At 35.7% G+C, this 21000-nt stretch overlaps 1 protein-coding gene across 10 annotated transcripts in view; it reads left to right on the top strand.

Moving 5' to 3' along the window:
* EPS15 (epidermal growth factor receptor pathway substrate 15) overlaps positions 1-21000 on the top strand; it is a 142349-nt gene that overhangs the window by 26626 nt on the left and 94723 nt on the right. For 8 of the 10 annotated variants that reach the window (XM_061412004.1, XM_061412000.1, XM_061412008.1 and 5 more), the window contains exons 2-8: positions 4177-4218; positions 7533-7622; positions 8664-8711; positions 11767-11862; positions 13487-13552; positions 14727-14852; positions 18356-18415. In XM_061412004.1, coding sequence (XP_061267988.1) covers positions 4177-4218; positions 7533-7622; positions 8664-8711; positions 11767-11862; positions 13487-13552; positions 14727-14852; positions 18356-18415 — 528 coding nt within the window. The remainder of the gene's footprint in view (positions 1-4176; positions 4219-7532; positions 7623-8663; positions 8712-11766; positions 11863-13486; positions 13553-14726; positions 14853-18355; positions 18416-21000) is intronic. The other 2 variants (XM_061412005.1, XM_061412001.1) reach the window with 1 other exon arrangement.

Below are 21000 nucleotides of genomic sequence, written 5' to 3' on the forward strand. Positions count from 1 at the left end.
GATTGCAAGGAGATCCAACCAGTCCACCCTAAAGGAAATCAGTTCTGAATATTCCTTGGAAGGACTGATGCTGAAGCTGAAACTCCAATACCTTTGCCACCTGATGTGAAGAACTGACTCAAGACCCTGATGCTGGGCAAGATTGAAGGCGGAAGGAGAAGGAGAGGACAGAGGATGAGATGGTTGGATGGTATCACCAACTTGATGGCCATGAATTTGAGCAAACTCTTGGAGTTGGTGATGGACAGGGAAGCCTGGCGTGCTGCAGTCTGTGGGGTCACAAAGAGTTGGACATGACTCAGTGTCTGAACTGAACTGACATTGATTATGAGAATATTTAGAAACAAAAACAGGATAGTTATTCTGGGTAATAGTCATATATTTTGCCAGCTTCTTAGACGTATCTGTCTCTAATATGTTGTTAGAAACAGATACGTAATCATTATTCTACATGTTTCTTTAAATTTAGATGCTGTAAAATTGTACTCTCCTATTTCATTTCATTCCAGTACAGAATATAAATTTATATAGTTAAAAATAGGAAGACTTTTGATGGAACTTCTAGAATTCATTACTTTAATTAAATCTCATGTTCTGTTTGAACTCATTCAATTTGTTCAGTACTTAACATTGCTTTTGAGGGATGTTTCAGTGCCTTGGCAAATTTTCTTTCTAATAATTGGTATTTTCTAAAAGCTTCAATAGCTGAAGTTTTTTTGTTTTTTGTTTTTATCTTTTTTCATTGAACTTTAGTCTTTGATTAAGATTTCCCACTGATTTTGAACAATATGCAACCAATCATTAGAGGACTTGCCTTCAAAAAGATTCAGTAGTGAGACACTTAGGTTGGGTTTATAAAGTCAGTCTTTGAAAGATTCCAGCCTTTAAAATCTGATGACAGGTTGCAAGTAGGGAACACATATTTCCATGTTTAAGTATATTTTTGTTTTGTTTTCAATACCATTTTTATCCTTAAAATTTTAACTGTGGATATATGTAAACATTTGTAAGTTTTGGCATTTGCAGCTAACTCATTAATACTGATGCCACTAGAGTGCCATGATAAATAGAAGTAGCCTCAGAAGTTTTATCCAAATTATCTATCCATTTTCTAGAGAAATTTTAGTACGTAATTTTGTATTAAACGTATAATTTCTTCTCTTTAGCTCATTGTTCTTAAAAGGATTTATCGGGTGATAATAAAGATTGTTAAGCAACAAAATAAACAGTTCTAGAATTATACCATACAACAAATGACAAAACCACCTCGAGGTTTTAGACTGTCTCCTCACACATACTTCATTTGCACCTCATCTGTAGTTTCTTACTTACTTCGCTGGCTAGTGGCCTGGTGCATGTTGCAGGTCATTGCACATCTCACTGTACCGACTGTGTCAGCAGGAGCACCAGCATCAAATATTTCTTCTGCTGTCTCAAAAGGATGTAAAGAGTTAGCTGTCCATGGTTGCTTGTGTCTGAGGATACTTTTCACTGTCTTCTGTATGGTGTCCCTGGAAAGGTGTTATGTTTTATCTCTAAAGAGTCAGGGGAAAGGTGGAATTATCACTGATCCTTTTTATGATTTCATCACTTGTTCAAGTGGTTAGAACACTTAGACACTGTTAGCTTGGCCAGAAAATAGATGAATACAGTAGAAGTGTTCTAAATTCATCTTGGTTTATTTTAATATAGTGATTAGTGAAAAATACTTCATTCAAGGAAGTGAAAACTCTTAGACAGGTGGTAAACCACATGGGATGTTGAGACAAGAGATTGTACTGTCCTGAGCAAACCAGGGCATTTGAGAAACAGCTTGGTAATGTGAAAGAGTATGGAACTTAGAGTAGGACAGATCTGCATTTAAGTCCAGGCTCTGCCATTTAAAAGCTTGGACAAGTAACCTCTCTGAAACTTGGTGTGTTAGGGTTCTCAGAGAAACAGAACTAGTAGGACAGACACTCACACTGACCAGTTAATTTTAAAGAATTGATTCACGTCTTTGTGGAGGTTGGCAAGTCCTAAATCTGCAGGGCCTCTTGGAGACTGAGGGGAGAGTTGATGTTGCAGTTGAGTCTGAAGGTGATCTCAAGGCAGAATTACTTCTTCCTTTGGGGAGATCAGTCTTTTCTCTCAGGACTTTCAACTGCTTGGATGAGACCTCCCCACATTTCAGAGGATAATCTGCTTTATGGCTTTAAATGTTAATCACATCTAAAAAAAAATACCTTTACAGTAACATGTAGACTGGTATTTGACCAAACAATGGGGTACTCTTGCCTCACCAAATTGACAAGTAAAACTAACTTTCACACGTTTCTTTTTTTACTTACTGGGAAGATAATATATGACTCACAAGGATTAAGTGTGGTAGTATTTATAAAGCACTTAGTATAATGTGTTCTCAGAATGGGCACTGAGTACATGTTGGTCTTAATCTAGTTTTGTGCCTAGTTTTTAAGACTATAGGCCCAACTTTGATGCTTGAAGATCTTTTCCCCTGTTTATCTTTGTATTTCCTCTAAGCTTCTCTCCTGTCTCTTCATCTGCTTAATAAATCCTGTCAAATCTGTCTTAAAAACTTTTTCTTCAAATCAAGCCCTTCTTTTTCACCATTGCCAGTGTTTAGGTCCTCTACAGGGCCATTACAATTTTGTCCTAAGTAACCTTCTGCATGCCATCCTACTTTCCCTCTTCACATACAAATAATCACTTAGTTAATTAGTGTTAACTAGTATTAGGCGCTTGAGCGTGTCCTCTTTTCCATCGTTATTTTCTTTACTTTTACCATGGGAGGTGAAGCCCTTCATCACTTGTCTTCTGTAACAGCGGTCCCTAACCTTTTTGGCAGCAGGGACCAGTTTCATGGAAGACAATTTTTCCATGGACTGGGGAGTTGGGTGGAGGGGGACAGTTTCAGGATGATTCAAGTACATTGTATTTATTGTGAACTTTATTATTATTACATTGTGTTATATAATAAAGTAATAATACAACTCACCATAACGCTGAATTAGAAGTACCCTTGAGCTTGTTTTCCTGCTACTAGAGTGATTGTAAATACAGATGAAATTTTGCCCCCTTGCCTCCCCCTCACCACCTACTGTGCAGCCTAGGTTGTAATAGGCCAAGGACCAGAATGTGGTTGGGGACCCCTTGTAATCTTATCTCTAATCCTTATCACCATTTAGAACTCCTTACTATTCTCGACAAATGTAACAGATTTCTGTTGATTGCATTTATCCCTTTGTGTAGAATCACCGTCTCCCCTGTTCCCCTATACCTCAGATTTCTGCACTGGTGTCACCCTCATGAAACCTTCCTGTATTTCCTTCCCAATTCCAGAACACTCTTAAACACATTCATGTACAAGTGAACCTGAGCCTTCAAACATTGATACTCCTCAGCTGCCTTTCAGATGAGATAATATATCTGTCCATCAGCTGACCAAGGAACCGTTTAGACTGTATTATGAATTGAATGGACTTCCCAGGTGGTGCAGTGGTAAAGAATCTGCCTGCCAGTACAAGAGACGTAGGTTCCATCCCTGGGTTGGGAAGATCCCCTGGAGGAGGAAATGGCAATCCACTCCAGTATTCTTGCCTGGAAAATTCCATGGACGGAGGAGCATGGCGGGTACAGTCCATGGAGTTGCAAAGACTTGGACATGACTGAGTGAGCCACACATACATATGAATTGAACACCACTCCCTGCCTACAAGCACTTCAGATCTAATATTAATATTTTTTTGTTCATTAGTTTGTATATTCACTTGATTATTTTATTGAAGTGCTTTTTTGTGTTCATCAGTACTTTGGGGACTTGGGTAGAGGATGAACTCTTAAGGTTTTGGGCTTCTCAGTTGCTCTATAACCAAATCATTTCACCATAATTTGTTAAATGTTGAGTTTCTGAGTAAAATTTTACAAGAGGAAAAGAGTTCTGATATCAAAAACAGTTTTAAAATTCCTGTTTTGTTTCTTGTCTATCTAATTCTTGGTAATCTACATGGCTGCCTTTATTTACTCTCCCTTCTGCCCAAAATAAACAAAATTGAATTTTTTGAAATCATAGATATATTAATTGTATTTATCTTTATTTCATGTATCTGTTGAATGAATGTAATTATATTAATAAAAGTCATTGAATAGCATTTAATTTCTAATTATTTATTTCAGTTATCAAGTGGAAATCCTCTTTATGAAAAATACTATAGACAGGTAAGATGATTGTTTCTTAGAGAATATACTTTCAACTCCTGATTGTATTCAGCCTGCTGAATAAATTTGACATTTCTTGTTTTCATTTTCTTGTGCTTTAATCTCCTGCTTTGATTAATGTGTTTAACAAGTTTTCAGAAAATTAAGGAAAGATAATTAAGCCCAAACACTTGTCTTAAATATCTATCTTAAAAATCCATGTAGCATTAGATATATTCATCCAGATACAAACATCCGAATTAATTTATAAGTTATTTAGACATGACTTTTATGTTATTTTAAAGACGTTTTAAAGTTTAATTTTCATCAAGTTGAAGCCATAGCACTCATATAAATATAAAATGAACATGTATCAAAGATTTTTCTTCAACTCATTAATTATTGAGAGAACCACTGAGATGTAAAAATGGGAATATGAGTTACAGAGATTTATATTGTCCATCAGAGAAAATTAATTTCATTGGTATGGATAGGAATCATTTGCATTGCTATCAGTTTTATATAATTTAACCTCTACCCCTACAGAGTATAAAATAAATAGCTTAGTTCATAGAAGTCAAAGGTGCAAACCATAGATCAGATAATCTTCTGAAAGCATAGATAGTATTATTTGCCCATTTCCAAATATCAAATCATTTTTCTTTATAATTTCTTCACCTTCTGATCATGATTACTGAAAAGGCTGGTCTGATTATATTTGATCCTATTGTCTACATAATTGCAATAAGTTTTAATGAACCACTATAGGTCTTCTTGTGTGACTTGCAAGCCTAAAGTTGTATACTTACTATTTAACAACTTATAAGGTCAGGTAATAAGTTTCTGCTTAAAGCCTTTGTTATATTCTTCTATTTTGAGACTAAGATCCAAACTTTAGAAATTCACTTCTTATTTCACATGCAGTGCATGTAAATTTGAGTGAATTTACCTCATCTTGGGATTTCCCATATCTGCTAAGGTTCCTGGCCTTCTGAGTAACCTTGCTTTAGTGCTTGAGACACTTGGGATCTTACAAACCATGTAGCAGGCTGGTCTTCTTGTGGGGGCCTGGTAGACTTTGGCTCTACGTAAAGTCAGTCCCTGATCCTTAATAGCGTCTTGTTCTATCTGAATGAAAGAGAGTCATTTCAAGTATGGCCTTCCTTTTGTACCATTGGTTTACTCAACTGTATCCTGATAAAAAGGAGAACAAATTATTATTTAGCTTATAACTGTATGGCCATAAAAGATAAGGACATTCATTAAAGGTTTTTGATTTCTGAAGGGTCATTGCGAATCAGATACCATTGAAAAGTATTTCATTCAGATTACCAAAGCAGCACCTGCTAAATTGAGGGATAATTTACTAAGAAAGGGCTTTTCCACGTAACCATTAGAAAATAGAATAGTAAAAATAATACCAGCAGTATTGCACATAAAAAATCATAATTGAGTTTTCCATAACACTTCATTCAGCTCTGTGTAATTAATTTGTGTTCTCTTGCATCTTGGGTTAGGAGTTTGCTTTCATGAGATATATCTACTTCCAGTATGCAGAGTCCTGGAATTTTGACTTGGTCTATCAGTATAGTCTGAAAGTTGTCTAAGTGATTTCAGCCTAGAAGTCTTTACCCAAAAGTCTATGTTTTAAAGTGTTAATAGTTCAGAGTATGTGGTATTGTTCTTTCCATGAGGCTCTGAGACTCTTCCTTTGTTGAAGAGGTGCCCTGTAGCTTATGGCAGAGCCTTTAGGCAGACATAAACTGGCTGTAGATGACAAAGACTGAATGGCTATGTTTAATTATTATAGTAGCCAAAAGAATGGAAGATAGTAAAAATGTTTACTGGAAATGCATAAGTATTTTCTTCAGAGTTTGATCAGTGTTTCCCCTCAGTGCCTCTGTTTTTGGGCTATCTGGGGAGAGAGATGTTTCTTTTCTTCTCCAACCCTTGTCAGAGAGTAGGCAAAGAAAAGGAGTTGTGGAGAATTCTAGAGGCTGATTTCCTAACCTTTTTTGTTCTTCTTTGTTACCCAAAATGTGGATTGGGCAATTCTTTCCTGTTTGCTGAGTGCCTGATTTATCCCATGTTCTAGCACTTGAAAGAAAGGATTTCTCTTTTGCTTCTTTGCCGGGTTTGGTCTGTCTGGAATGCTTTGTATATGTTTTAGTAAACTTAATCTTTTAACTAAAGTGGAAAAACAGCCAGCTCACAAATATCCTAGTATCATGTTACTCTTCCCATGACTTTTTAAATAGAACTTTACTTTAGGAAATCTCTACAGAAGTGAGAGTCGTTATTTATTTATTTTTTTAACTGTTTTTCTGTTCTTGGTGACCTCATTCTGTCTTAAAGGAAAGTCCCCATCAGTTAAAATGATGTGTTTCCCTTAATGTACTTTAGGAACTTAGCAGTTTTTTAAATGTTACTTAAAGTTTATAATAGAATCACTGCTAGTTTTAGTACTGATATTGCTTTGATTTTTTAAGAAAGTGTTGCAGTTTCTTAAGAGTAAGTATAAAAGCAGAAGTTAATTATTTAAAGATATTAAAAAAAAAACAACCACCAGATAACTGTGCAGCTATTCACATTTATCAGAAGACCTCTCCAGAAATTATTGCTCTTTTTCTATATTGCCATTCAAGTTTATTGGAATTTAAATGGCACCTATAGAAGACTTGGAATTAGAAGATATATGTTAATATTATGACTCCACTAATTTGTTCTACATCCTCTGAGCTTCAGGGTTTTTTTGTTCCCTGACCAGGCATTGAACCCAGGCCCCAGAAATGAAAGTGCCAAGTCTTAGCCACTGGTTCGCCAGGGAATTCCCCAAGCTACAGTTTTATCATTTGTGTAATGGACATGATAAAAAACACATTGTAGATGGACAGTGCTCTCTAGATGGTACTCTTCTCATATGGGTCTGCAATATTACATTATACCTGATGCGAATATTACACCTGATGCGAAGAACTGACTCGTTTGAAAAGACCCTGATGCTGGGAAAGACTGAAAGTGGAAGGAGAAGGGGACGACAGAGGATGAAATGGTTGGATGGCATCACTGACTCAATGGACATGAGTTTGAGTAAACTGTGGGGGTTGGTGATGGACAGGGAGGCCTGGCGTGCTGCAGTCCATGGGGTCTCAAAGAGTCAGACACAACTGAGTGACTGAACTGAACTGAACTGAATATTACATGGCCTTTGTTAGTGAGAGGATTCCTGCTCTCTTTTTGAAAAACTCACTTCTCAAATCATAGGGAGGAATGCAGGTAAATAATCATAATTTTGTTTTATGTTTTTTGTCAGCTTATGGTTTATATTTTTTCAGGTTGATACGGGCAATACTGGAAGGGTATTGGCTTCTGATGCTGCTGTATTCCTAAAAAAATCAGGACTTCCAGACCTGGTACTTGGAAAGGTAGTATTTGTTCATTGTATCCATAACTAGATATAATGAATATTTATTAGTGTAGGTAAATTGGATAAAATTCAAAAGACATCTCGAGAAACTTAGAACTGAGTCATGAAAGCAGTTACAGTAATCCAATGGAGGGAATTTCTGGTGTAGTGATTTATCTTTTTGGAAAATATGGTGTTTTTCAGATTTTTAGAAAACAAATTACTTTTTAGTAGAATGAAATGAGGAAGTAATAGTACATTTGAGTGTTGTGGGGAGCAACAGTGCAGACTGGGAACCTTGCCACCCACTCAGAATTGGCTGTTTCCCTGCTTCCTCTATTAGAACTGTCTCTTAAATGTGTTGAATTTGTGGTAAATAGAGTAGGAGATGAGAGGCTTAGGAAAGAGCAGAAAGAGGTGGAAAGTCCCTCTCTTGGCTTGATGTCCTTATAAATCCTTATGTATGATATTGATATGTATTCAACCCTGAAAAATAATTGTTAATAATTTAATTATTCACAAATAAACATTAACTATTTCAGCTTACCCATAAGAAAGAATATCATCTTAATAAGGATCTAAAATCAAGGTAGCATATTCTAGTAGAAAGAGCATTGGACTTAGAATCTGGGTTAATAAAAAAGTCATTGGACTGAAAGTTAGAACCTGGGCTTCATTTCTTTCCCTGATGTCTTGGATGTTCATGAGTAAGTCACTTAACCTCATTGGACCTTAATATCTTTGTGTAGGGTTACACTAAGTGATGGAGAAGGAAATGGCAACCCACTCCAGTGTTCTTACCTGGAGAATCCCAGGGACAGGGGGGCCTGGTGGGCTTCCATCTATGGGGTCACACAGGGTCGGACATGACTGTAGTGACTTAGCAGCAGTAGCAGCAACACTAAGTGATCGTCAAAGTTTCTTTCTGCTTTTAATTCTACAACTCTTAAATCTGACTACCAAAGAGCATGAGGTTGTCAATTACATGAATTTTATTTATCTGTAAGATGATTTTTGTTTTAAATATAGATTGATACTTTTCTTTTCTTCTAAATTTCAGATCTGGGATTTAGCTGACACAGATGGGAAAGGTATCCTGAACAAACAAGTAAGAATCAGAGACTGACATGAACAATTTTTGAGTGATTCAGAATAAAAAATAGCCAGCCGTTTTTTTGTATTTTTAAACTAAAAATTCATTTTTGCAAAATTAGGGTTTTGCAAGGACAAGTGTTATAATAAGGAAAATACTTCCAATCACTAGACATTAAAGTACCTAATTCCCAAAGATTAGAGTTTGGTGACGTTCGTTCTCCTGGAGTGTCAGTTTGGGCTGTTACAACAAAATACCACAAACAGCAAAAATTTATTGCTCACAGTTCTGGAGGCTGGAAGTCTGAGATAAATTGCCAGCATGATTCTAGTGAGAACTTTCTTCTAGATTGCAGACTTTTTCTTTATCCTTACATGGCAGAATGTGCTAGTTATTTCTTTAAACCCTCTTTTGTAAGGCACTAGGCCCATTTATAAGGGCCCTATCCTAATGGTCTAAGTACTTCCCAGAGGCTCTGCCATTGTTTTGGGGAGTTTAGCTTTCAATATATGGATTTTGGGGGATACATTCAAATAATAACATGGGATTTATTTTTCTTAGTTATTCAGGGAGACTTTACTCTTTGTATCTTACTAAGTTTCTTATGTGTTCAGGGTTATAAATAAAAGTGGCTTTTATTATTTATGTGTTAAGATGGTATTGCCTTGTACATTTGAAGGGAAGCTCTTGGCTAATCAAATCTAAGTATGGTATATTCTGGTCTAGGTTTTATTGCTAACATATAAACCAAAAAATGGTTTACAGGCCAGAAGTCAGTCTTGGGCCAGAACTATGTGAAAGTGGTTGTGGGTATTAGACACCATTAGAGTACTCTAAAGTTTCACTTGTTGGAGATAGATTTCAGAGTTCTACAGGATTAAATTCAAAGCTTGATACTTGCTGATACATTGGCTGAGCACTACTACTCAAAGTTAATTCCCCCTATAGGGATAACTGAAGCTGACTGAGAAAAAGGATGGAAAAGTTAGATGAGGGGTCAGAATACCCAGTCTCTTATTTAAGATTCCAAGGCTAGATTGTAGTCCTCATTGGACCCCCTGGCCAGAAGAGCCGATTTGGTGCCTTGGAGACATTGGAAAACTAAATTCATGTGAGCATCCGGGGTGCTCTAGACTTAGTCAGCAGATTATTTGTTGAGTACCTATTTTGAGCCAGGCTTTGGAGATACAGAAGTAAATGTGATGGAATGTGATCCCTGTCTTCAGGAACTTAACAGTAAAATAAATTCTTCATTGCTACTCCTAGTCTTTGGATGTTTAGTTTGAGTTGCCTTTGTTATATCCAGGTGGCGGGATTTATGGATCTGCAGTTAAACTTTGATGTTTGCATTGAAGGAATAGATTTTTGAATTAACATATGAAATTAAGGACATAAACCAATACTTACTGAGTTTCTATGAGCCAAAAATAATAGTGCTTTCTTCCTATAGTGTGGTTTTAAATTTTGTTCCTTACAGTACATTGTAAGGAATTAGCCCCCCTTTTAAAGAGGTGTTTGTTTTTTTTTTTTTAAACTTGCCTAAGGCCTTATAGGGCTTCTCTGGTGGCTCAGCTGGTAAAGAAGCCGCCTGCAATGCGGGAGACCTGGGTTTGATCCCTGGGTCGGGAAGATCCCGTGGAGAAGGGAATGACTACCCACTCCAGTATTCTGGCCTGGAGAATTCCATGGACTGTATAGTCCATGGAGTCACAAAGTCGGACACGACTGAGCGACTTTCATTTCATTTCAAGGCCTCGTAACAAGTAGTAGAACTAGAATTCAGTGCAGTATCATTTCACTTCAGAGCCCATCCATATTATCTGGGATGTGGACTTGATTATCTAAGAGAATTGAATCTCATGCAGAATGACAAGAGTAAAAGGGTTATTTAGAGTTCAGCATTTCAAGGATGGGAAGAGACAAGGCTCCAACAGAAGATACTTGGAAGGTCAGAGAGGAACTTGGACAGCTTTATGAAGCTGTGCTGGTAGAGGAGAGCTTCAGGAAGGATCATACTGTCCAGGCTGCCAAAAGAACAAGTAGGTTGAGGTTTTTTTCTTTTTTTTTTTTTTGAGAGTCTATTGTATTTTGTAGCTATGAATTTGTGACAGTTGTTTCTCTGGCTAATGGTGGGAGTTGAAGTCAAATGGCATAGAAGCTTGTGTGGTGAATGAAAAGAGAAGGGGAGATCTTGAAATAGCATTTTTTCAAGATATTTATTAGTGAAGATAAAGTACTGTATGAACAGGCAACCTGCAAGTTTCTATGAGTAGGTTATGAATTGAGTAAGGAAGTTGTAGGTGAGAACAGGAGATTTGAGAATCAGCAGCTGTATCTAGAGTATTGATAAATTGTAAGTAATCATGACTGGAGTAAAAAGTTTTTGTATGCCTATTCTGAGACTTGATTTTAACTGAGAACAGCTGAAAACAAGTTGCTTCAGTGTCTTCCCACTTACTAATTAAATTTTGAACTAAGGCTTCAAATGCCAAAAATCCAAGGACTTTTGGGAGAGATTTGTAAGTGTTTTGAAGTCAAGCAGTTATATAATTGTTTCAGATGTTGCATAGTTATTCTTTGTAGCTTTTCTGGAATAACAGTGACTGAATCATTTGAATGATTGTTCTAGTGTCAAAATTTATAATCTTAAATCCAGATATGACTTTTGATAACCTTTTATTTATTTTCTTCTAGGTGTTATTTTCTTCTAGACTTTTTTCTAAGATTCTTTTTCTTAAGTGATAAAAATCATTTCTTACCATCATTAAATATTCTTTGAAACATGATTATTAATCTTGGTATATTTCCCATATCATGTATATCAGTTTATTTTCTCATTTATATTAATATTTTTTGCTATTTATTATATCAGGAATATCTTTGTACATAGAGCTCTTCTTGTATTTAGAGCAAGTGTTTTTTAAAGCAAGTGTGCTATTATATTCACTGAGACATAAAAATTTTGGAGTAGTTGTGAATTGTTTTATATTTTCAGATGTGTAGATAGATGGATGGATGGATGAATGGGTAGATGGATAATGCTCTTAACAGTCATACTTTTCTTTCTCAGGAATTCTTTGTTGCTTTGCGTCTTGTGGCATGTGCCCAGAATGGATTGGAGGTTTCACTAAGTAGTTTGAACCTGGCTGTTCCTCCACCAAGATTTGTAAGAAATGCTTTTAAATTTAAATTGTATTTTAAAAACTGATACCACGTGATTAGAAAGTAGTATTTCCTTGCTTCTGTTTACTTTTATTTATTTAACTTCCTGTTGATATGCTTTTAGCTTGTTTCCAGTCTTTTATTATTTAAAAATTGCTGCAATAAATAGAAACCTTGAATCTGTCACTTTGCATGTGCAGAAATATATGCATAAATTCTCAGATGTGGAATTGGTGTTTCAAAGTTTGTGCATTGTAATTTTCACTTATAATAACTTGTCTTCCGTAGTGGTTGTTTTAGTTCATAGTCCCACCAGCAGTTGGTTGAGTGTACTTTTTCCAGCTTACTGTTGTCAAACTTTTGTTTCTTGTAAATTTGGTAGGTGACCAGTGGAATGTAAGTGTAGTCTTAATTTATCCTTTTGGTTTTATGAAGTGAAGTTGAGTAGTTTTTCTCATGCTTATGAGCCATTTACATTGTCTTTATGTGAAATGTCTGTTAATAACTTCTGCCTATTTTTCTTTGGTTCTTGGTCTTATTGAATTAAAGAGGCTTTTCGTATATTAGGAAAACAGTTGTTTGTCTAGATGAATTGCAAATATTTTTTCCCATTTTGCTATTTGTCTTTTGACTTTGTGGTAATTTGTTTTCCCATAAAGAAGATATTGTATTTAATGTAAATGAATTATTTGAATTTAAGGTTTTTATGGTTTCTTTGTTCACATTGACATTAATCCTGATGTAAGGTGTGTATGGATTCAAATTTATATTTCTTCAAGATGACTATCATGTTTATTGAATAATCAGTCTTTTCCATACTGATTTAAATGCCACCTCAATCATGACATTCTCATATGTATTTATTTTTTCTGGGTTTTTCTGTTTATATCCATTGATCTGTTTATCTGTATGTTGATCTCACATTGTTTCAGTGATCATATTTGATAATTTATATCTGATAGGGCTAGTCCTCCCCACCTTACTGCTTTTTTCACAAGTTTCATAGCTCTTCTTGTTTTTAAAATTCAGTATTTTAAAAGTATTTGGTCTAAGTATTATGAATTTAACTTCAGTTTTGAGAATTTCTATACTTCTGAGTTTAATTGTGGAGTCAGGGGGTTAATTTAGGGATTTGTTGCCTAACTATATACTATTAGTAAACATTTTCAAATATAGCCATCTCTACAAGCAAATAAACATAATAACTTGGACATGCTATTGGTAGGTTCCTGTCCTTGTGACTTAGAAATCTTAAGTTGTGCTTGTCCCTGTGTGCTTTCCTTAAATATTGTGGGGGAAAGTCATCAGTTAACAGGGCCATAAATATTTTTGTTACATTCAGATAACCATATCTTCATTTTATTTTGATTTCAGGTGTAATAGGATTTATTCTATAAGACTTAACATGTTTTAGTTAGTGCTCCACAGTCATTTATGCAGCTAACACAGCTAATTCAGTTTTTGTTTCATTTGTACTTCAGTGAAAGCCTGAGTTAATGTTAAATAGTGTCCTTTGTGTATTGAGATCCAGCATTTTGTCTGAGTGTTTAAATCCAAACACGATTTCCTCGTCATTTTTTATTGAAATGAGGATTTCAGCCCTTCGTGTGCTATATTTTCCTTTTTAGCATGATACCAGTAGTCCTTTGCTAATCAGTGGAACCTCTGCAGCTGAGCTCCCATGGGCTGTAAAAGTAAGTAAACTTTTTGACTATTCTTTTACCACACTTTGCTTCTTACATACATAATCCTCTCCCCCTTCTTTCAAAATGTATTGCAGGGTGCTTTAGACTTTCATTTTGTACTGTGGAGGAAATGCTGGTACCAGAAATTCCTTGAGTCATGTTATTCTCTGTCAGTCATTTTTTGACTGTATTGGCTTAATCTCCTTTCTTTTGTAGTGTAAACTAAAAATGGTGATGTCATAATCTGGTATTAACTAAGATATTTGATGAATACGTAGTTTACCCCACTGGTGTTATTTCTTATTTGAAAAGTTCTGCCTAACTAAATATTCTCTTTATGACTTTAAAACAATTCTTTAAGAAATCTTTTTCTGAAATGGGTATTTTGCCTTATAGTTATTTAGAAACACTGAAATGGTTATAGCTATCTTACCAGGTTTTAAAAATTGTAATTTTAAAATAGAATATAGCAGATAAAATAATCTGTAATAAATGTATAGCTTTGTCAGAAAACCATTTTGGTTTGTATGCCTTGTGTGCTAGTCTGTAAGGATCTGGTCTTGACTTGGCAAATCATAAATGATAGTTTTTATGTTACACAGATAATTTACAGGGATTTTAGGTATTAGTTTTTATGTTATATAGATAATTTACAGGGATTTTAGGAAATACATTATTATTGATAGGAAAAAGATACCTTGCTTTGGAAAAAATGAGGGAAATGATGTTTATTTCTTTGGCAAGGATTTCTTTTTTAAAAAAAATTGAGTTTGAAATGTAATTAATGCCAAGTTTAGAAAGTCATAGAATGTCACTAACAGCTGTTGGTTCTTGCAGAAGTTATTGCTTTGCTTTGGGTCTGTTTGAGAGGGTTAGACTAGATGCTCTTCTCAAAGTCCTTCGATCCCTGAAATCTTCTGATTTTAAAATCCCTGATTTTAACTTAACAATAGAAAAGGTAAAGATGACGGTTCAGTTACAAAAGGAATGGAGAGAATTCTAACCTTTTGAGTGAAATAACTTTTAAATTACTATTTACTACATTATATTTGGATGAAAGTGAAATATATTTTTTAAATGATCATTTTAAAAATGTTGCCTAGTCTTTGAGGACTTAATGTTTATAACTGCAGTTATGTTCCTTTCTCCATTATTTAACTTGCAATCTTTTTTTATATTATAGCCTGAAGATAAGGCCAAATATGATGCAATTTTTGATAGTTTATGCCCAGTGAATGGATTTCTGTCTGGTGATAAAGTGAAACCAGTGTTGCTCAACTCTAAGTTACCTGTGGATATTCTTGGAAGAGTAAGATATTAAATTCTAAGTGTAACTTTTATGTATTTTAATTTTACTTTAAACTGGAACAGTTTAGCTCACTGTTAAAGAATACGTAGATCCTATTTTGAAGTTGCGGTGTTATAGAATTTTTTGTGCTCTCACTTAAACTATTGCCGATTTCTTTCTTTCTTTGGTTATTCCCTCTAAAATATGAGTGTTCGAAATTAGCTGTCATAATCCTCTATGTAAGGCCTTTTGTCTTTGGGTAGTATGCTCTGACCTCCCAGTTCCTTGATTTAATTTCCAGAGACCATCAGTATTCTACATCTCCCTCTATTCCATGACTGTATCATGGGGCCTGGTTAAAGGAATAGTTTCATCTCTGAAATCATAAATTCTACTCTCTAAAGAGAACTTCTTGGCTTTCTAGATTTCTTTCCTAGATATTTGCAAGACTAATTCTTTGATGTTATCAAGACTTTTATCAGTTCAGTTCAGTCGCTCGTTCGTGTCCAACTCTGCGACCCCAGGAATCGCAGCACGCCAGGCCTCCCTGTCCATCACCAACTCCTGGACTTCACCCAAACTCATGTCCATCGAGTCAGTGATGCCATCCAGCCATCTCATCCTCCATCGTCCCCTTCCCCTCCTGCCCCCAATCCCTCCCAGCATCAGGGTCTTTTCCAATGAGTCAACTCTTCGCATGAGGTGGTCAAAGTACTGGAGTTTCAGCTTTAGCATCAGTCTTTCCAATGAACACCCAGGACTGACCTCCTTTAGGATGGACTGGTTGGATCTCCTTGCAGTCCAAGGGATTCTCAAGAGTCTTCTCCAACACCACAGTTCAAAAGCATCAATTCTTCGGTGCTCAGCTTTCTTCATAGTCCAACTCTCACATCCATACATGACCACTGGAAAAACCATAGCCTTGACTAGATGGACCTTTGTTGGCAAAGTAATATCTCTGCTTTTGAATATGCTGTCTAGTTTGGTCATAACTTTCCCTCCAAGGAGTAGGATCAGACTCTTATTTTCTCTGTCCTTTGGATTTACTTTTTCCTTCATCCACCTTGGATTCTTTTGGTTCACAGTTTCATGTCAGTATCCTTAGCTTCTTTGCCATGTTTTCTAATCTCCTGCGTGAGAGGAGGAGCTTCTTACATGAAGCTAATTATTTGCCTTCTCTCTGGTTGCATTTGGACTATTGAGAAAGTCTCATAAGATTAGTATCCTCATAGTTTTGTGATCACCAGCTTCAGCTGGGCTTTCTGTACTATAGCCTCTCTTGTGCTGTTTGCATAGTGATTTCTTAATACCCCTCTTTATATTTTAGACCTTGTCTACTCTCTTTAAACCTCTAGTCTTTTCTTTAATTTCTTACTTAGACTATATAGGGTTGAATCATGGCTACACCATTTCTTAACTGTGTGACCTTGGGCAAATCATTAGAAAACCATGTCTCAGTTTTCTAATCTTTTAAAATTAGCTTGTTTTCTATGGATTCCCTGGTAAGTCAGACGGTAAAGAATCCACCTGCAGTGCAGGAGACCCTGGTTTGATTCCTGGGTTGGAAAGATCCCATGGAGAAGGGATAGGCTGCCTACTCCAGTATTCTTGGGCTTCCCAGGTGGCTCAGACAGTAAAGAATCTGCCTGCAATGAGGGAGACCTGGGTTTGATCCCTGGGTTGGGAAGATCTCCTGGAGAAGGGAATGGCTACCCACTCCAGTATTCTTGCCTGAAGAATTCTGTGGACAGAGGAGCCTGGCAGCCTACAGTTCACGGGATCGCAAAGAGTCAGACATGACTGAGTGACTTTCGTTTCACATCGTTCTGTTTATAGGGTACACAAGTTAAATGGGATAATGTATACAAAGTACCTAGCACAGAGCTTGGTACATACTCTTTGAATGTTAGCTGCCATGATGATGATGATGACAACAACTTGTCATCACAATACCAGTAACTACTGGATCAGTGTTGTATAATTTGGGTGCTAAACTAATTTTCTAATCTTGTTTTCTACTAATTATTTTTATACCATATGATCAGTATTAGATTTCTAAACTATAAATGTAATCTTGTTATTTTTTACTTGAAAGTTACCCTCTTAGGTAGCTTCCTATTGCATTTGGGATAAAGTCGAAACTTCAGGACCCTCAGCGACCAGACGCTTGCTTGTATTCACTCCTGTCTCTCATCAGTATACCTTCTCTTTCTGCCACAAATAAAATTTTGTTGACTAACTTAAATACCTTCATTTCAACAATTTAAAATAGTCTATAGCTGGTCTAAAGCTATGGAAGATAGTCTAGGTTTAGACCAAATATATCAGGACTTTAGGTTTATCGGGCTTCCCTGGTGGCTCAGATGGTAAAGCATCTGCCCACAATGTGGGAGACCGGGGTTTTATCCCTGGGTTGGGAAGATCCCCTGGAGAAGGAAATGGCAACCCACTCCAGTATTCTTGCCTGGAGAATCCCATGGACAGAGGAGCCTGGTGGACCACAGTCCATGGGGTTGCAAAGAGTCGGACACGACTGAGTGACTTCACTTTCTTTCTTTAAGGTTTATTTATTCTCTGTATGATCTGGACATTAGTTGGCTAATGATTAATAATACAGTGTTCATTGAATATGTATTTCAGTTGAGTAGCGGTTCCTGTGTTATAGGAAAGCAATAATGGACTTGGTTGGAAGTCTTCAGATTGAAGACTGATTCTGTTACTTAATAATAGTTACATGATCCTATATAAGTCATGTAGTCTCGGGTCTAAAATAGGTTTTATAGAACCACATGAAGTTGTTGCATGAAGTAACTGAGGTGATGTTTTTAAAAAAATGTAGTAGTTTAAAGTTGTTGTTTAGTGGCTCAGTTTTGTCCAGCTCTTTGTGACCCCCATGGACTGTAGCACACCAGGCTTTCCTGTCCTTGACCATCTTCTGGAGCTTGCTCAAATTCATGTCCATTGAACTGGTGATGCCATCCAACCATCTCATGTCTGTCGTCCCCTTCTCCTCCTGCCCTCAGTCTTTCCCAGCAGCAGGGTCTTTTCCAATGAGTCAGCTCTTTGCATCAGGTGGCCAAAGTATTGGAGCTTCAACTTCAGCATCAGTCCTTTCGATGAATATTGAGGACTGAGTTCCTTTAGGATTAACTGGTTTGATGTCCTTGTAGTCCAAGGGATTCTCAAGAGTCTTCTCCAACACCACAGTTCAAGCATCAAAAAATTGTTTAATGTACTGTGTTACATAGTTGTTTTCTTAGTTGAGAGGAGCAAAACATTTTCTTTAAAAATTAGCAAAGTGATTTCTGTTTAAAACTACTTGGTATTAAGAATTATTATTAATTTTTTTTTTTTTACAGAAATTCTATTAGTGATGTAATAAGATGCCCAGCATAATTGAAATTTCTCAGAAAAATAGATTTTATAATGTTTAGGAAAAACTTTTTCCTCCAAATATATATATTTGATATATACAATTAGCACATGAAATGATGTTAATCTTAACCAATTATTTTCTTTTTAAGGTTTGGGAATTGAGTGATATTGACCATGATGGAATGCTTGACAGAGATGAGTTTGCCGTTGTAAGTAACCTAATGCTTTTGAAATTTTAAACATCTTAATGGTTTTCTCAAGTGAAAATTTCCCATTTTTGTTTATCTTTAGAGGAAAACTACATTTCTCTTAAAAATAATGGTATGACTATTTTTACCTAGAATTTATAGTCAATAAATATTATTCAGCAAATGGGTAATGGAGAGGGAATGTTTTTGCCCTCTTCGTTTTATTTGACTTTAAGATATGTAAGAATACATGCTTTGGATAATGCACTCTAAAGATCCTGAGTATAATCTTTTGAATCTCAACTTGACCAGGCATCTTAGTGCCTACTTCTGCTGTGAAATGTCTTTATTTCAAATACACTCCCAAATTTTCATATTTGTTTCATTAAAGGAAAACATGAATAATACAATATTTTCACCTCATTTATGGAAGCAGAGAAAATTTAGACATCTTATCCGAAGATATATTATCCTTAGTAAATGGATACTTAATTCTTCAGAGAGCTGTTTTCATGTCTTCCTTAAGGGTTACATGAGATTCTGCTATGAACTCATGAATGATAAATCTCTAATCCCCCTTTAATCTCTTATGTGGAAATTAGTCTTTTCAAATTTTCTCTCTTTATTTTGCTAAGAAATTGTTGTTTCTTTGACTTTCAGATTTGCCACATAATTGCAGTATTCTTTATTCTCTTCTGGGTTTGTGTTTGGGTGTCTTTCTCTTTCCAGATCTTACTTATTTTTGCTTCTTGTTTTTTGTTTAACTGAATTTTTGTGTAGCCTAATAATCTTGTAAAAAGAGCCGTCTTTTCTGGTAGTATCTTTAGGATTTTCTATGTATAGTATCATGTCATCTGCAAACAAGGACAGTTTTATTTCTTTTCCAATTTGAATTCCTTTTATTTCTTTTTCTTATTGCTATATTGAATAAAAGTGATGAGAGTAGACATCCTTGTCTTGTTCCTGATTTTAGAGGAAATGCTTTCAGCATTTAATGTTATGTTACCTGTGAATTTGTCCTATATGGCCTTTATTATGTTGAGGTAGTTTCCTGCTATGCCCATTTTTGGATAGGTTTTATTATAAATAGATGTTGAATTTTGTCAAGAGCTATTTTGGCATCTATGAGCTGATCATATGTTTTTTATTTTTTTGTGTGGTTTCTTCATCTGGTTTTGGGCTTCCCTGGTGGCTCAGATGGTAAAGAATCCGCCTGCAATGCTGGAGACCTGGGTTGGGAAGGTCTGCTGGGGGAGGGCTTGGTAACCCACTCCAGTATTGCCTGGAGAATTGCCATGGACTGAGGAGCCTGGCAGGTTATAGTCCATGGGGTCACAAAGAGTTGGACATGCCTGATAAGCTTAAGCACACAGCATCTGATTTTGGTATCAAGGTGATGGTGGCCTCATAGAATAAGTTGAGATGTGTTCCTTCCTTTGCAATTTCTTTGAATAGTTTAAGAAAGATTGGTATTACTCTTTTCTGAATTGTTGGTAGAATTTACAGGTAGAACCTGTGAAGCTATCTGATCCTGAATTTTTGTTGAGAGTTTTTAAATCACAGATTCAAGTTCAGTACTTAAAATTGGTCTGTTCATATTTTCTATTTCTCCCTGGTTTAGTCTTGAGAGATTGTATTTTTCTAGTAATTGGTCCATTTCTTCGAGGTTGTACATTTTATTGCCATATAGTTGCTTGTATTGTCTTTTATGGAGCTTTAAGTCTCTTTCATTTATTTCTGCTTTGATCTTTATGATTTCTCTCCTCTTACTAACTTTGGGTTTTGTTTGTTCTTATTTCTCTAGTTGCTTTAGCTGTAATATTAGGTTGTTTATTTGAGATTTTTCTTGTTTCCTGAGGTAAGCTTGTGTTGTTATAGACTTCCTTCATAGAACTGCATTTGCTGCATTTGATAGGTTTTAGATCATCATATTTTCATTTTCATTTGTCTCTAGATATTTTATTTCCTCTTTGATTTCTTCAGGGACATGTTGGTTGTTTAGTAGCACTGTTTAGCTTCCATGTGTTTGTGGTTTTTGTAGTTTTCTCTTAGTTGATTTCTAATCTCATAGCATTGTGGTTGGAAAACATACTTGATACAATTGCAATTTTCCTAAATTTACTGAGGCTTACTTTATGGCTCAGTACGTGTTCTCTCCTGGAGAATGTTCCATGTGCACTTGAAAAGAACATGTATTCTGCTGCGTTCAGATGAAATGCTCTATTAATATTAGTTCCATCTGGTCTAATGGGCCATTTAAGGCCTGTATTTCCTCATTTATTTTTGTCTGGATGATCTGTCCATTGATATAAGTAGGGTGTTAAAATTCCCTACCATTACTGTATTACTGTCAATTTCTCCTTTTATGTCTGTTAACATTTACTATATATATTGACATGCCCCTATGTTGAGGGCATATATATAGTTACAATTGTTGTATCTTCTTGATCCCTTGATCATTACATAGTGTCCTTTGTTGTCTCTTATAACAGTCTTTTTTTTAAAGTCTATTATATCTGATTTGAGTATTGGTACTGCAGCTTTCTTCTGATACCCATTTGCATGGAATACCTTTTTTTCATTCTCTCACTTTCAGTCTGTAGATC

Source organism: Bos javanicus, chromosome 3 (assembly GCF_032452875.1).
Source record: "Bos javanicus breed banteng chromosome 3, ARS-OSU_banteng_1.0, whole genome shotgun sequence".
Taxonomy (NCBI): domain Eukaryota; kingdom Metazoa; phylum Chordata; class Mammalia; order Artiodactyla; family Bovidae; genus Bos; species Bos javanicus.